The sequence below is a fragment of the Oncorhynchus mykiss genome, chromosome 4 (genome assembly GCF_013265735.2).
Source record: "Oncorhynchus mykiss isolate Arlee chromosome 4, USDA_OmykA_1.1, whole genome shotgun sequence".
Classification (NCBI taxonomy): domain Eukaryota; kingdom Metazoa; phylum Chordata; class Actinopteri; order Salmoniformes; family Salmonidae; genus Oncorhynchus; species Oncorhynchus mykiss.
The window spans coordinates 24,570,579-24,586,045 of NC_048568.1; the positions used below are offsets into that span (position 1 = coordinate 24,570,579).

At 41.7% G+C, this 15,467-nt stretch overlaps 1 protein-coding gene across 4 annotated transcripts in view; it reads right to left on the reverse strand.

Moving 5' to 3' along the window:
- mthfd1l (methylenetetrahydrofolate dehydrogenase (NADP+ dependent) 1 like) overlaps positions 1-15,467 on the reverse strand; it is an 86,342-nt gene that overhangs the window by 52,218 nt on the left and 18,657 nt on the right. For all 4 annotated transcript variants that reach the window (XM_021600759.2, XM_021600758.2, XM_021600760.2 and 1 more), the window contains exons 16-17: positions 7,609-7,685; positions 2,564-2,704 (exon numbers count right to left, since the gene is read on the reverse strand). In XM_021600759.2, the coding sequence (XP_021456434.2) occupies positions 2,564-2,704; positions 7,609-7,685 (218 nt within the window). The remainder of the gene's footprint in view (positions 1-2,563; positions 2,705-7,608; positions 7,686-15,467) is intronic.

Consider the following 15,467-nt stretch of genomic DNA (forward strand, 5'->3'; position numbering starts at 1 on the left):
ACGTGCTTAATTTGAAGAAGTTGTGTAACTTCAGCTGTTATTTCAAACATTAGCAAAACATATAGGCCATACTACATAAGGTGTGCCACTATGATTTGCCTTACTGCACAAGCTGGGCATCATTAACAAGTGATAATGCATAATTCACAAGTGATAGGCTAATATTGTCACCCATCAGACTAACCTTAATTTGATGTAGTCTTTACATATACTAAATAATATATACAGTACCAGTCGAAAGTTTGGACACACCTACTCATTCCAGGGTTTCTGTATTTTTTTACTATTCTCTACATTGTAGAATAATAGTGAAGACATCAAAACTATGAAATAACAGCTTTGCACAATCTTGGCATTCTCTCAACCAGCTTCATGAGGTAGTCAGCTGGACGCACTTCAATTAACATGTGTGCCTTGTTAAAAGTACATTTGTGGAATTTCTTTCCTTCTTAATGCATTTGAGCCAATCAGTTGTGTTGTGACAAGGTAGGGTTGGTATACAGAAGATGGCCCTATTTGGTAAAAGACCAAGTCCATATTATGGCAAGAAAGGTTCAAATAAGCAGAGAGAAACGACAGTCCATCATTACTTTAAGACATGAAGGTCAGTCAATTCAAAAAAATTCAAAGAACTTTGAAAGTTTCTTCAAGTCACAAAAACCATCAAGCGCTATGATGAAACTGGCTCATGAGGACCGCCACAGGGAAGGAAGACCCAGAATTACCTCTGCTGCAGAGGATAAGTTCATTAGAGTTACTGTTGCCAGAGATATTATAGAAAGAAAATAGAAATCCAATGAATGAGTGAACACATCCATCCAGCAGACTGTCGACCAATCGCGTTCACGTTGTCAAGCTGTGTCATGCGGTTGCTAAACTAATCATCAAGCAATCCCTTCTCAAAGAGAAACGTTCCTATTTTCCTCGAAAGTACATAATGTCACAATTCCAAAGCTATACGATACTACAGATAGCAAGTTAATCATCTCACATCTCGGAAAATATTTGTAATGTTGTACTTCTTGTTGATGAGATTCGTGCTAATGTTGAGTTTTTGAGCTAGTGCCCAATAGACCCATTCACTCCTTGAAAGAGAGCGCGCTTTGTCCAACAATCGTCCAGAATGCACCGCGCAGCCCATTGATGTAGCATGGGCAAAGTTTCCCCATCTCCTCAAAAGTATACCTGCTGTTGTGAATGTTAAGACTCCACTCTGAGGGACATCGATCTACATGTTGAACAATGTGAGATTGTAGACTCCTAAATTTATAGTGCAGTTTCTTTTGGCGATTTTACAGGTAACTAGCTATGTTACATGCTGATATTGCCTTTGGTATTAGTGTGTAGCTACGTTTGCTAGCTACACTAGATGACCAAAAGTATGTGGACACCTGCTCCAGAGTACAATGGCGGCGAGCTTTACACCACACCAGCCGAGACTTGGCATTGCGCATGGTGATCTTAGGCTTGTGTGCAGCTGCTCAGCCATGGAAACCCCTTTCATGAAGCTCCCAACGAACAGTTCTTGTGCTGACGTTGCTTCCAGAGGCAGTTTGGAACTCGGTAGTGAGTGTTGCAACAAAGGACAGATGATTTTTATGCGTTACAGCACTCGGCGGTCCCATTCTGTGAGCTTGTGTGGCGTATCACTTCACGACTGAGCCGTTGTTGCAACTAGACGTTTCCACTTCACAATAACAGCACTTATAGTTGACCAGGGCAGTTCTAGCAGTACAGAAGTAGACGAACAGACTTGTTGGAAAGGTGGCATCCTATGATGGTGCCAACGTTGAAAGTCACTGAGCTCTTCAGTAAGGCCATTCTACTGCCAATGTTTGTCTATGTAGATTGCATGGCTGTGTGCTCGATTTTATACACCTGTCGGCAACGGGTGTAGCTGAAATAGCCGAATCCACTAATTTGAACGGTTGTCCACATGCACTATCTATCTATATCTATATCTATATCTATATCTATATATATATATATATATCTATATATATATATATATATAGTGCATATATGAGATATATGAGTGTCTACCTAGCTAGTTGCTTGCCACCCCATAGAAAGCATTGCATTGTGGATTTTGTAGTCGATTGGAGCTGCAACAGATTTCCAATGATTTTCCATGTTGCTACCAACCTTAATATAACACCAAAATGAAACATTTGTCTCATGACATCTGTGATAATGTTAATGTGTTGACTGAGTTTAAATAACACATATCGAGCCAAATCTCCACTTGACAAGATAATCAGGAAGGACAAGAGAGACAAAGCGAGCTTAGTGAAGAGGTCTTGACATATGACAGCCTTCGTAATGTTTTATAGGCTGATGTTAAAGTACGCTATGGCCATTAAAGTAATTTCTGACTGATGTCTTTAAGTGGAACAATACTGCAACTAACTGAAACCGTTTAGCTCACACACACACACACACACACACACACACACACACACACACACACCAGGATTGTGGGTTCGATTCCTGGGGCCAACTTTATGTAAAATGTATGCACGCATGATTTTGGATAATGGTATTTATTATATGATTATATTACCAGGTCCTCTGCTGTGACGGGCTGTCCACTGCGGCTGCTGCCCACCACCATACGTCCCAGTCTGGTCTTCATGTCCCCCAGTCCATCAGCCAGGGCCAGGATAGCCATGATCTCACTGGCCACCGCTATGTCAAACTGGGTCTACACAGGGGGAGAGAAACATTGTGTGTATTTACAGACGATATCAAAATCTCAATGGCCACTGCTATGTCAAACTGGGTCTACACAGGAGAGAAATATGTACACACACACACACACACACACTAAACACAAACACAGCATCAATGGCCACTGCTATGTCAAACTGGGACTGCACAAGAGAGAGACGAGGGTCATTCCACCTAAAAAAAGCACAAGAAAGAGGGTTGACACCCACCCTTTCAGATTATTTTTCTGAGAAATTAAGCTAATTGATTGGACCCAAATAGGTCATTTTAATTTATACGATTCTGATAATATTCAATAAATATAGTATCCAACATCCAATTCGGACCAAACTTCTTCCTACCAATGAGTAAGACATGAGGAATAAATGTTTAAATAAAAAATAAATCCATGGATCCCCCATGCCAATCCCATCCCAACAACCAGTATACAGCATCAGTTATCTATTTTTGACCAGTAGTATGAAGTTGTGGCTTGGAGTATTGCTTCTCCATACTATGTAATGTATTCCCTATTAATCTGGTGAAATGTTTTTCCCCTGTTCAGAGAAATTAGTAATTGAAGTCACTTGCATTATTACCATAAAGTAGCGTGAAAGTACCAGGTTTTTTGTTCTGGCTATATTGCCACACTCTTATCCATTCTGCTGGTCTCTTGTGTTTATTAAATAGATAACAACATTTCCTTTGCAACTTTGGATAGAAAACCAATAGATTTGGCTCATTCCGAAAATAAATAGTGTGGTCATCCTCACACATCCTCAAGCCAGACCTCCATGAAAGCAATTCCTTTCTTAGCAACCTACTGATTATTCAACCCAACTCTCCTTTAATAGTCCAACAACTGGCCACTTTCTGAGAGCGCTATCCCAACGCAATTCTCATATGAAGACTTTTCCTACACGTCCAAAGCTTTGGAGAAATGGGCTAGGGACTAAAATATTGTGACATCCCTAATAAGATAGAAGACTGCCATGCAATTAATTATTTTTTTTCAATAAAATGATCAGGAAACATCTCTGTATTTATTGTGACTAGTGACCATTAACTTCTTTGGGACTGGGGGGCAGTATTGAGTAGCATGGATAATAAGGTGCCCAGAGTAAACTGGCTGCTACTCAGGCCCAAAAGCTAGAATATGCATATAATTGGTAGATTTGGATAGAAAACACTGAAGTTTCTAAAACTGTTTGAATGATGTCTGTGAGTATAACAGAACTCATATGGCAGGCAAAAACCAGAGAAAAAACCCAACCAGGAAGTGGGAAATATGAGGTTTGTAGTTTTTCAAGTCATTGCCTATTGGATATACAGTGTCTATGGGGTCATATTGCACTTCCACTAGATGCCAACAGTCTTTAGAACCTTGCTTGAGGCTTCTACTGTGAAGGGGGAGAGAATGAGAGCTGTTTCAACCAGATGTCTGGCAGAGTGCCATGAGCTCAGTCTTATGTGTGCTCGTGACAGCGACCTGTGTTCCAATGCATTAAAGACAAATAAATTCTCCAGTTGAAACATTATTGAAGATTTATGATAAAAACATCCTAAAGATTGATTCTATACCTCGTTTGACATGTTTCTACGAACTGTAATTTGACTCTGAAATTTCGCCTGAACTTGCCTCCTGAGTTTGGATTTGTAAACTAAACGTGCAAACAAAAAGGAGGTATTTGGACATAAATGATGGACTTTATTGAACAAAACAAACACTTATTGAGGAACTGGGATTCCTGGGAGTGCATTCTGATGAAGATGATCAAAGGTAAGTGAATATTTATAATGCCATTTCTAAATTTTGTGACACCTCTCCTTTGGAAAATGGCTGTATGTTTTTCTGTGACTTGGCGCTGACCAAACATAATCGCAAGGTGTGCTTTTTGCCATAAAGCGTTTTTGTAATCTGACACAGCGGTTGCATTACGGAGAAGTTTATCTATATTTCCATGCATTACACTTGTATCTTTTATCAATGTTGGTTATGAGTATTTCTGTCATTTGATGTGGCTCTCTGCACTTTCACCGGATGTTCGGTTTGAGACAATGCATTTCTGACCATAACACACCAATTTCAAATGAGGTTTTTGGACATAAAGATTAACTTTATCGAACAAAACACACATTAATTGTGTAACATGAAGTCCTGTGAGTGCCATTTGATGAAGATCAAAGGTTAGTGATAAATTTAAATCGCTATTTCTGATTTTTTTGAGGGCTCTCCTTGGCTAGAAAATGGCTTTATGGTTTTCTGTGACTAGGTGCTGACCTAACAATCGTTTGGTGTGCTTTCGCCGTAAAGCCTATTTGAAATCGGACACTGTGGCTGGATTTACAAGAAGTGTATCTTTAAAATGGTGTAAAATACTTGTATGTTTGAGGAATTTTAATTATGAAATTTCTGTTGTTTTGAATTTGGCGCCCTGCAATTTCACTGGTTGTTGTCGAGGTGGGACGCTATCCTAGATTAACCAAATTGGATGTTGGGTACTATATTTATTGAATATTATCTGAATCCTATACATTAAAATGGCCAATTTGAGTGCAATCAATTAGCTTAATTTCTCAGAGATAAAATTCAAATTTCAACAAAATAATGGTTTCAGGAATGGCAATCTTTCTAACTACAGAAAATGCCAGTACAATCTGAGAAGGTGGGTGTCATGGCTTGCTGAAAAGACTCAAGCAACACAAAAATCTTGAGGTGAAATAAGTCAAACTGAATCAGAGAGGGGAATGACGCAGATGGAGTACACACACACACAACAGAGAACACTTGAGAGAGAACAGCGGGGGAGCTGAGGGAGGGATAACACACACACACACACACACACACACACACACTGACATGTTAACTACTAACATATGAGTCTGATTCCATCCCAGTGGATAAGATTCCAAGCCAGACTGCTTTTCTACAGGGCATTAGGCAATATACATTTTTGTAAACACACATGCAGAGTGAGCAATGTTTCATGGACGTGGCCTAGTTTTCCAAAAGCCTTATCGCGTCAGAGTGATGGGGAAACAATGGAAGGAAGGGCTGTTGTTTATCTTTGTGTGTGTGTGTGTGTGTGTGTGTGTGTGTGTCAAGGATATTGTAGTAAACATATAACTTTTTTTTTTGCAAACTGAAATAAAATGATTAACCCGTTTGAAAAACTGAATGAATCCTCTTCCTTTTTTTATGGTATTTATTCTTTGGTAAAAAAATCTAATGTGGTTTTCAAGCATTTTTTCAAATGGGTTTTTCCAGCCTCTGAATCTGGGGGGGCACATTGAGATTGACTTCATGATTTAAAGACTCAGTGAGACGATGTTGCGACGAGCAGCACCCAAAATTTCTACTACTGTTTACTTCGTGCATCTACGACATCTCGCCGAGTCTACCTCAGCCTGTCGGCATCTCGCCGAGTCTACCTCAGCCTGTCGGCATCTCGCCGAGTCTACCTCAGCCTGTCGGCATCTCGCCGAGTCTACCTCAGCCTGTCGTATTCAAACTTTCAGCGGGGATCCCATTTATTTAGCCAGAATTTCTGGCGACCCTACCCCAACTCCACAATTTTGTTGACTCTGCTGCAATTCCCCACTATGGGTCACAACCCCGACGTTGAATAGCACTGCCTAATGCATTACTGCCCCACAGTGGCAAGATGTTATCCCCAAAAACACAAATTATACAACACATTAATGGCTCCGAGCCTCCCATGCATAGGCTACTTTCTGTCCCTTACATTAAAACTGAAAATAAATATAAAAACGAAATAGTAAATCAGATCTGAACTGAAACTAACCTGATTTTCAAATAGAAACCTTAACACTAATAAAACCACAAAACTATAATAACCTTGGTATTGCGTGTGTGTGCGCCTGCGCGAGAAAGATACATTGTAAAAGATAAATTACATTAACCACACCGACACAACCGCATCGTTAACCACACCGACACAACCGCATCGTTAACCACACCGACACAACCGCATCGTTAACCACACCGACAGAACCGCATCGTTAACCACACCGACACAACCGCATCGTTAACCACACCGACACAACCGCATCGTTAACCACACCGACACAACCGCATCGTTAACCATACCGACACAACCGCATCGTTAACCATACCGACAACCCATCGCCAGAGTAAAGGCATTAGGCATTTGGACATTTTCTAATACCCCTCCCGATGCTAAGGCCCTGGGGGGCTATAGAGTGCACCACTGGATGTGATGAGAGGATGAAAGAGGGAGGGAACGGTGGAGGGACATAAACATAAGCATATGCTTGCTAACGATCCAGGAGAGGACAGTATTTTCTGCTTTCAACATTTGCTTTCACTTAAGGTGCTTGCTTCCCATTGAGGGAAGTGTGTTTATTAGCAGGATTTCATTTAGCCCTCATTAATACTGACAGTTACTGACACACCAACACAATTAATTGTGGAAGGCGAGGGGGGGGGGGTCTGTCTCTGTGTGTGTATATATAGTGTGTACACGCCAGTCTTTGACGCCATGTCTCAACGATGTGTGTGCACATACTGTATGCACACCTGTTGATAATATGTGGAGTAACCAAAAATGTAATTTACCCCCAATTACAGCGTAAATGCTTGAGCACCGACCATTGAGCCAAACTGGAAGTAATCAGTAAATGAAGGTGTCTAAATGAGTGGTTGGTGGTACATTAGCCAAGACAATGGCCATTAAGATGCCTACATTTTTTATTTATGTATTTACTTTAAGCGACAGATTCTACTTGTAATGAAAAGCACCATATAAAATTAAATACATTATTAATCAGTGAGTTATCACTCAGGTCATACACATAATCACGTGGTTATAATGTACATAACATTTTAAAGATATACTGTACATAGATATAACATACCTCTCGCACATGTCCTTTCTCAGTGCTGGCCTGTCCTACAGTTATCTTCCTCAGGAAACGATCGTTGGTATCAACCACTACAAGACGAAAAAAAACAACCCCAAAAACATAAATATAGAATACTTATTCATACATTACATCACACTTAAGATTGCAAAAATCCAGGAACATTCCCCAAAAGACTCCTGGAATCAGGATGGAATAAGCACAAAATCCATGAATCTTCCAACCGGGATTCCTGGAAAACCTGGGATTTTTGCAACCCTAATCGCATAAATAAAAAGATTACATCTAAATTAGTGAGCCCCTTCAAAACGTCATAATGTTTCAGTGACATGTGGAAAACATCTGATAGAGGCCAGTTTAACGGTCATTCATAAACATGGACCAGGGAGAGCTTTTAAAACCTGTGTGACCCGCTGGTACACAGTATTGAGTCACGTCCTTTACAACCCAACCCTGGCCTGGTCTGTAAAACCCATTTGGACAGTAAACAGTATTAAAACACATGTAGGATGGGCCTGTAACTGACACACACAACCTAAAGAGACCTCTGGATGACCAGCGCCAGCCAAGAAAAAACACGCATTTCTCAGACTGGAAATAAACACGTTCTCACAGACATAATTAAGACACATGCTCCCAAGTGGCGCAGCGGTCTAAGGCACTGCATCTCAGTGCTAGAGGTGTCACTACAGACCCTGGTTTGATGCCAGGCTGTATCACAACCAGCCATGATTGGGAGTCCCATAGGGCGGCGCACAATTGGCACAGCATCGTCCGGGTTAGGGTTTGGCTGGGGTAGGCAGGCTAAATAAAAATGTAAAGGCTAAATAAAAATGTAATTGAAAAAGTATAAATTGATAAAGGTAGGCCTATTCAATTCACTAAACGTTTTTATTTAACCTTTATTTAACCAGATAGGCCAGTTGAGAACAAGTTGCAAATTTCAACTGCGACCTGGCCAAGATAAAGCAAAGCAGTGCGACAAAAAACAACAGAGTTACACAAACAAACATACAGTCAATAACACAAAAGAAAAATCGAAATATCGAGATATAAAACTCCAGCTTCTGAGATTTTTGCAATTCGTTCCAGTCATTGGCAGCAGAGAACTGGAAGGAAAGGCGGCCAAATAAGTGTTGCTTTGGGGATGACCAGTGCAATATACCTGCTGGAGAGCGTGCTACAGGTGGGTGTTGCTATGGTGACCAGTGAGCTGAGTTAAGGCTTGGCTTTACCTAGCAAAGACTTATAGATGACCTGGAGCCAGTGGGTTTGGATATGTAGTGAGAGCCAGCCAACAAGAGCATACAGGTCGCAGTGGTGGGTAGTATATGGGGCTTTGGTGATAAAACAGATGGCACAGTGATCGCAAATTGGATGTAGTCTGAGAAGAGTGTTGGGGCTATTTTGTAAATGACATTGCCGAAGTCAAGGATGGGTAGGATAGTCAGTTTTACGAGGGTATGTTTGGCGGCATGAGTGAAGGAGGCTTTGTTGCGAAAGAGGAAGCAGATTCTAGATTCAATTTTGGATTGGAGATGCTCAATGTGAGTCTGGAAGGAGAGTTTAGTCTAACCAGACACCTAGGTATTGGTAGTTGTCCACATATTCTAGGTCAGAACCATCGAGAGCAGTGACGCTAATCTGGCGGGAGGGTGCGGGCAGCAATCGGTTGAAGAGCATGCACTTAGTTTTACTAGCATTTAAAAGCAGTTGGAGGCCAAGGAAGGAGTGTTGTATGGTGTTGAAGCTCGCTTGGAGGTGTGTTAGCACAGTGTCTAAAGAAGGCCAGATGTATACAGAATGGTGTCGTCTGTGTAGAAGTGGATCAGAGAATCACCCGCAGCAAGAGCGACATCATTGATATATACAGAGAAAAGAATCAGCCCGAGAATTGAGCCCTGTGGCACCCCCATAGAGACTGCCAGAGGTCCGGACAACAGGCCCTCCGATTTGACACACTGAACTCGATCTGAGAAGTAGTTGGTGAACCAGGTGAGGCAGTCATTTGGGAAGCCAAGGCTATTGACTCTGCTGATAAGAGTGCGGTGATTAACAGAGTCGAAAGCCTTGGCCAGGTTGATTAAGACAGTACTGTGCAGCCGTCTCTTATCGATGGCGGTTATGATATTGTGTAGGACCTTGAGCGTGGCTGAGGTGCACCCATGACCATTTCGGAAACCAGATTGCATAGTGGAAAAGGTACAGTGGGATTCGAAATGGTCGGTGATCTGTTTATTAACTTGGCTTTCGAAGATTTTAAAAAGGCAGGATGGATATAGGTCTATAACAGTTTGGGTTTAGAGTGTCTCCCCCTTTGAAGAGGGGGATGACCACGGCAGCTTTCAAATCGTTGGGGATCTCAGACAATACGAAAGACAGGTTGAATAGCCTAGTAATAGGGGATGCAACAATTTTGGCAGATAATTTTAGAAAGAGGGTACAGATTGTCTAGCCCAGATGATTTGTAGGGATCCAGATTTTGCAGTTCTTTCAGAACATCAGCTGTTTGGATTTGGGTGAAGGAGAAGCGGGTGGGTATAGGCAAGTTGCTGTAGGGGGTGCTGAGATGTTGGCCAGGGTAGGGGTAGCCAGGTGGAAAGCATGGCCAGCCGTGGAAGAATACTTATTGAAATGATTGATTATCGTAGATTTATTGGTGGTGACAGTGTTTCCTATCCTCAGTGCAGTGGGCAGCTAGGAAGAGGGGCTCTTATTCTCCATGAACTTTAGTGTCCCAAAACTGTTTGGAATTAGTGCTACAGGAATCGAATTTCTGTTTGAAAAAGCTAACCTTAGCTTTCCTAACTGAATAAATATATTGTTTCCGGACTTCCCTGAAAAGTTGCATATCATATTCGATGCTAATACAGAACGCCACAGAATGTTCATGTGCTGGTCAAGGGCAGTCAAGTCTGGGGTGAACCAAGGGCTATATCTGTTCTTAGTTTTACATTTTTTGAATGGGCCATGCTTATTTAAGATGGAGAGGAAAGCACTTTTAAAGAGCAACCAGGCATCCTCTACTCACGGGACGAGGTCAATATCCTTCCAGGATACCCGGGCCAGGTCGATTAGAAAGGCCTGCTCACTGAAGTGTTTTAGGGAGCGATTGACAGTAATGAGGGGTGGTCGTTTGACCGCGGACACAGTATGCATGCAGGCAATGAGGCAGTGATCGCTGAGATCCTGGTGGAAGAGAGCAGAGGTGTATTTAGAGGGCAGGTGGGTCAGGATGATATCTAAGAGGGTGCCCATGGTTACGGATTTAGGGCTGTACCTGGTAGAATCCTTGATGATTTGTGTGAGATTGAGGGCATCTAGCTTAGATTGTAGGACGGCCGGGGTGTTAAGCATGTCCCAGTTTAGGTCACCTAACAGTACGAACTCTGAAGATAGATGGGGGTGGCGAGCAATTCACATATGGTGTCCAGGGCACAACTGGGGGCCGAGGGGGGGTCTATAACAAGCGGCAACGGTGAGAGACTTGTTTCTGGAAAGGTGGATTTTTAAAAGTAGAAGCGCTCGAATTGTTTGGGCACAGACCTGGATAGTATGACAGAATTCTGCAGGCTAACTCCGCCCCCTTTGGCAGTTCTATCTTGTCGGAAAATGTTATAGTTAGGGATGGAAATTTCAGGATTTTGTGGCCTTCTTAAGCCAGGATTCAGACGCGGCTAGGACATCTGGGTTGGCGGAGGCTTCTAATGAGGCTTTTGCGGTTACAGAAGTCAACAAATGAGAGGGCCTGGGGAATGGGAGTGATGCTGGGGGCTGCAGGGATTAAACTCCATCACCAGAGGAACAAAGGAGGTAGGATAAGAGTACGGCTAAAGGCTAAAAGAACTGGTCGTCTAGTGCGTTCAGAACAGAGTACAAGGAGCAGGTTTCTGGGCGCGGAAGAATAGATTCAAGGCATAATGTATGGTAGGATGTGAGTACAGTGGAGGTAAGCCTAGGCATTGAGTGACGATGTGAGAGGTTTTGTTTCTAGAGGCACCATTTAAGCCAGGTGCGGTCACCGCATGTGTGGGGGGTGACTTATTTGAAGTTATGAACTTGGAAACATGCATGACTGATTACATTTTAATGAAATAATGGAACATTAGAACGTGGAAGAGACTAAGTGCCAATAGAGAAGATTAAGGTGAGTTCTTTAGGTCTCACTCAACAGTGTGGTCATCGATATGCATTAGGTGCGTAACTCATCCACCCAAACAGCTAGCACCATCAAAACAAGGGATATTGGCCAAATTAACATGTCCTTAAAAACAGCCTATAACTAATTACAAAAACACTATTCCTTGTGTTTTGATCTGTACATATATATTTTTGAACCTTTATTTAACTAGGCAAGTCAGTTAAGAACAAATTCTTATTTTTAATGACGGCCTCGGAACAGTGGGTTAACTGCCTTGCTCAGGGGCAGAACGACAGATTTTTACCTTGTCAGCTCAGGGTTTCGATCTTGCAACCTTTCGGTTACTAGTCCAACGCTCTAACCACTAAGCTACCTGCCGCCAAACTGTATAGCCTATTGTTTGCAAAAAAACAAACAAAAAAAAAAGCCATCTCTCAGACTGGCCAATAAAAATGAAAATATATAAGATGGACAAAAGAACACAGACACTGAACAGAGGAACTATGCCTAGAAGGCCAGCATCCCCAAGTCGCCTCTATAATTGATGTTGAGACTGGTGTTTTGTGGGTACTTTGCGTGCACCCCGCTAACTAGCTAGCCATTTCACATCGCTTACACCAGACTAATCTCAGGAGTTGATAGGCTTGAAGTCATAAACAGCCGCTGGCAAACGCACAAAAGTGCTGTTTGAATGAATGCTTACGAGTCTGCTGGTGCCTACCATCGCTCAGTCAGACTGCTCTATCAAATCATAGAGTTAGTTATAACATGATAACACACAGAAATACGAGCCTTAGGTCCTTAACCTGTTAGAGCTCTAGGGGCGCTATTTCATTTTTGGATAAAAAACGTTCCCGTTTTAAGCGCGATATTTTGTCACGAAAAGATGCTTGACTATGCATATTGACAGTTTTGGAAAGAAAACACTCTGAAGTTTCAGAATCTGCAAAGATTTTGTCTGTAAGTGCCCCAGAACTCATTCTACAGGCGAAACCAAGATGATGCATCAACCAGGAATTAGCAGAATTTCTGAAGCTCTGTTTTCCATTGTCTCCTTATATGGCTGTGATTGCGCAAGGAATGAGCCTACACTTTCTGTCGTTCGCCCAAGGTCTTAGCAGCATTGTGACGTATTTGTAGGCATATCATTGTAAGATTGACCATAAGAGACTACATTTTCCAAGTGTCCGCCTGGTGTCCTGCGTCGAATTCGGTGCGCAATTGCCAGCTGCTTCTACTTTACCATTTGATTCAGGGGAGAAAGCATGTGTCCAAGAACGATGTATCAATAAAGAGATATGTGAAAAACACCTTGATGATTGATTCTAAACAACGTTTGCCATGTTTTCAGTCGATATTATGGAGTTAATTTGGAAAAAAGTTCGCGTTTTGAGGACTGAATTTTCGGATTTTTTTTGGTAGCTAAATGTGATGTATAAAACGGAGCTATTTCTAATACACAAGGAATCTTTTTGGAAAAACTGAGCATCTGCTATCTAACAGAGTATCCTCATTGAAAACATCAGAAGTTCTTCAAAGGTAAATGATTTTATTTGAAGGCTTTTATGTTTTTGTTAATGTTGCGTGCTGGATGCTAACGCTAATGCTAACGCTAAATGCTAACGCTAAATGCTAACGCTAAATGCTAACGCTAGCTAGCTACTTTTACACAAATGATTGTTTTCCTATGGTTGAGAAGCATATTTTGAAAATCTGAGATGACAGTGTTGTTTACAAAAGGCTAAGCTTGAGAGATGGCATATTTTTTCATTTCATTTGCGATTTTCATAAATAGTTAACGTTGTGTTATGCTAATGAGCTTGCTGATAGATTTACACAATCCTGGATACAGGGGTTTTTTCATAGCTAAACGTGACGCAGAAAACGGAGCGATTTGTCCTAAACAAATAATCTTTCAGGAAAAACTGAACATTTGCTATCTGAGAGTCTCCTCATTGAAAACATCTGAAGATCTTCAAAGGTAAATGATTTTATTTGAATGCTTTTCTGTTTTTTTGTGTAAATGTTGCCAGCTGAATGCTAATGCTAAATGCTACGTTAGCCATCAATACTGTTACACAAATGCTTGTTTTGCAATGGTTGAGAAGCATATTTTGAAAATCTGAGATGACAGTGTTGTTAACAAAAGGCTAAGCTTGAGAGCTAGCATATTTATTTCATTTCATTTGCGATTTTCATGAATAGTTAACGTTGCGTTATGGTAATGAGCTTGAGTCTGTATTCACGATCCCGGATCCGGGATGGGGAGATCAGAAAGGTTAATATGGCCAAATCCAGAAACTACCATCTCGAAAACAAGACGTTTATTCTTTCAGTGAAATACGGAACCGTTCCATATTTTATCTAACGGGTGGACTCCATAAGTCTAAATACAGTGGGGCAAAAAAGTATTTAGTCAGCCACCAATTGTGCAAGTTCTCCCACTTAAAAAGATGAGGCCTGTAATTTATCATAGGTACACTTCAACTATGACAGACAAAATGAGGAAAAAAAATCCAGAAAAACACATTGTAGGATTTTAAATTAATTTATTTGCAAATGATGGTGTAAAATAAGAAACAAAAGTTTCTCAATACTTTGTTATATACCCTTTGTTGGCAATGACAGAGGTCAAACGTTTTCTGTAAGTCTTCACAAGGTTTTCACACACTGTTGCTGGTATTTTGGCCCATTCCTCCATGCAGATCTCCTCTAGAGCAGTGATGTTTTGGGGCTGTAGCTGGGCAACACAGACTTTCAACTCCCTCCAAAGATCTTCTATGAGGTTGAGATCTGTAGACTGGCTAGGCTACTCCAGGACCTTGAAATGCTTCTTACGAAGCCACTCCTTCGTTGCCAGGGCGGTGTGTTTGGGATCATTGTCATGCTGAAAGACCCAGCCACGTTTCATCTTCAATGCCCTTGCTGATGGAAGGTGGTTTTCACTCAAAATCTCACGATACATGGCCCCATTCATTCTTTCCTTTACACGGATCAGTCGTCCTGGTCCCTTTGCAGAAAAACAGCACCAAAGCATGATGTTTCCACCACCATGCTTCACAGTAGGTATGGTGTTCTTTGGATGAAACTCATCATTCTTTGTCCTCCAAACACAATGAGTTGAGTTTTTACCAAAAAGTTATATTTTGGTTTCATCTGACCATATGACATTCTCCCAATCTTCTTCTGGATCATCCAAATGCTCTCTAGCAAACTTCAGATGGGCCTGGACATGTACTGGCTTAAGCAGTGGGACACATCTGGCACTGCAGGATTTGAGTCCCTGGCGGGGTAGTGTGTTACTGATGGTAGGCTTTGTTACTTTGGTCCCAGCTCTCTGCAGGTCATTCACTAGGTCCCCCCGTGTGGTTCTGGGATTTTTGCTCACCGTTCTTGTGATCATTTTGACCCGACGGGGTGAGATCTTGCGTGGAGCCCCAGATCGAGGGAGATTATCAGTGGTCTTTTATGTCTTCCATTTCCTAATAATTGCTCTCACAGTTGATTTCTTTAAACCAAGCTGCTTACCTATTGCAGATTCAGTCTTCCCAGCAGGTCTACAATTTTGTTTCTGGTGTCCTTTGACAGCTCTTTGGTATTGGCCATAGTGGAGTTTGGAGTGTGACTGTTTGAGGTTGTGGACAGGTGCCATTAATACAGGTAACGTGGAGTGGAGGACAGAGGAGCCTCTTAAAGAAGTTGTTACAGGTCT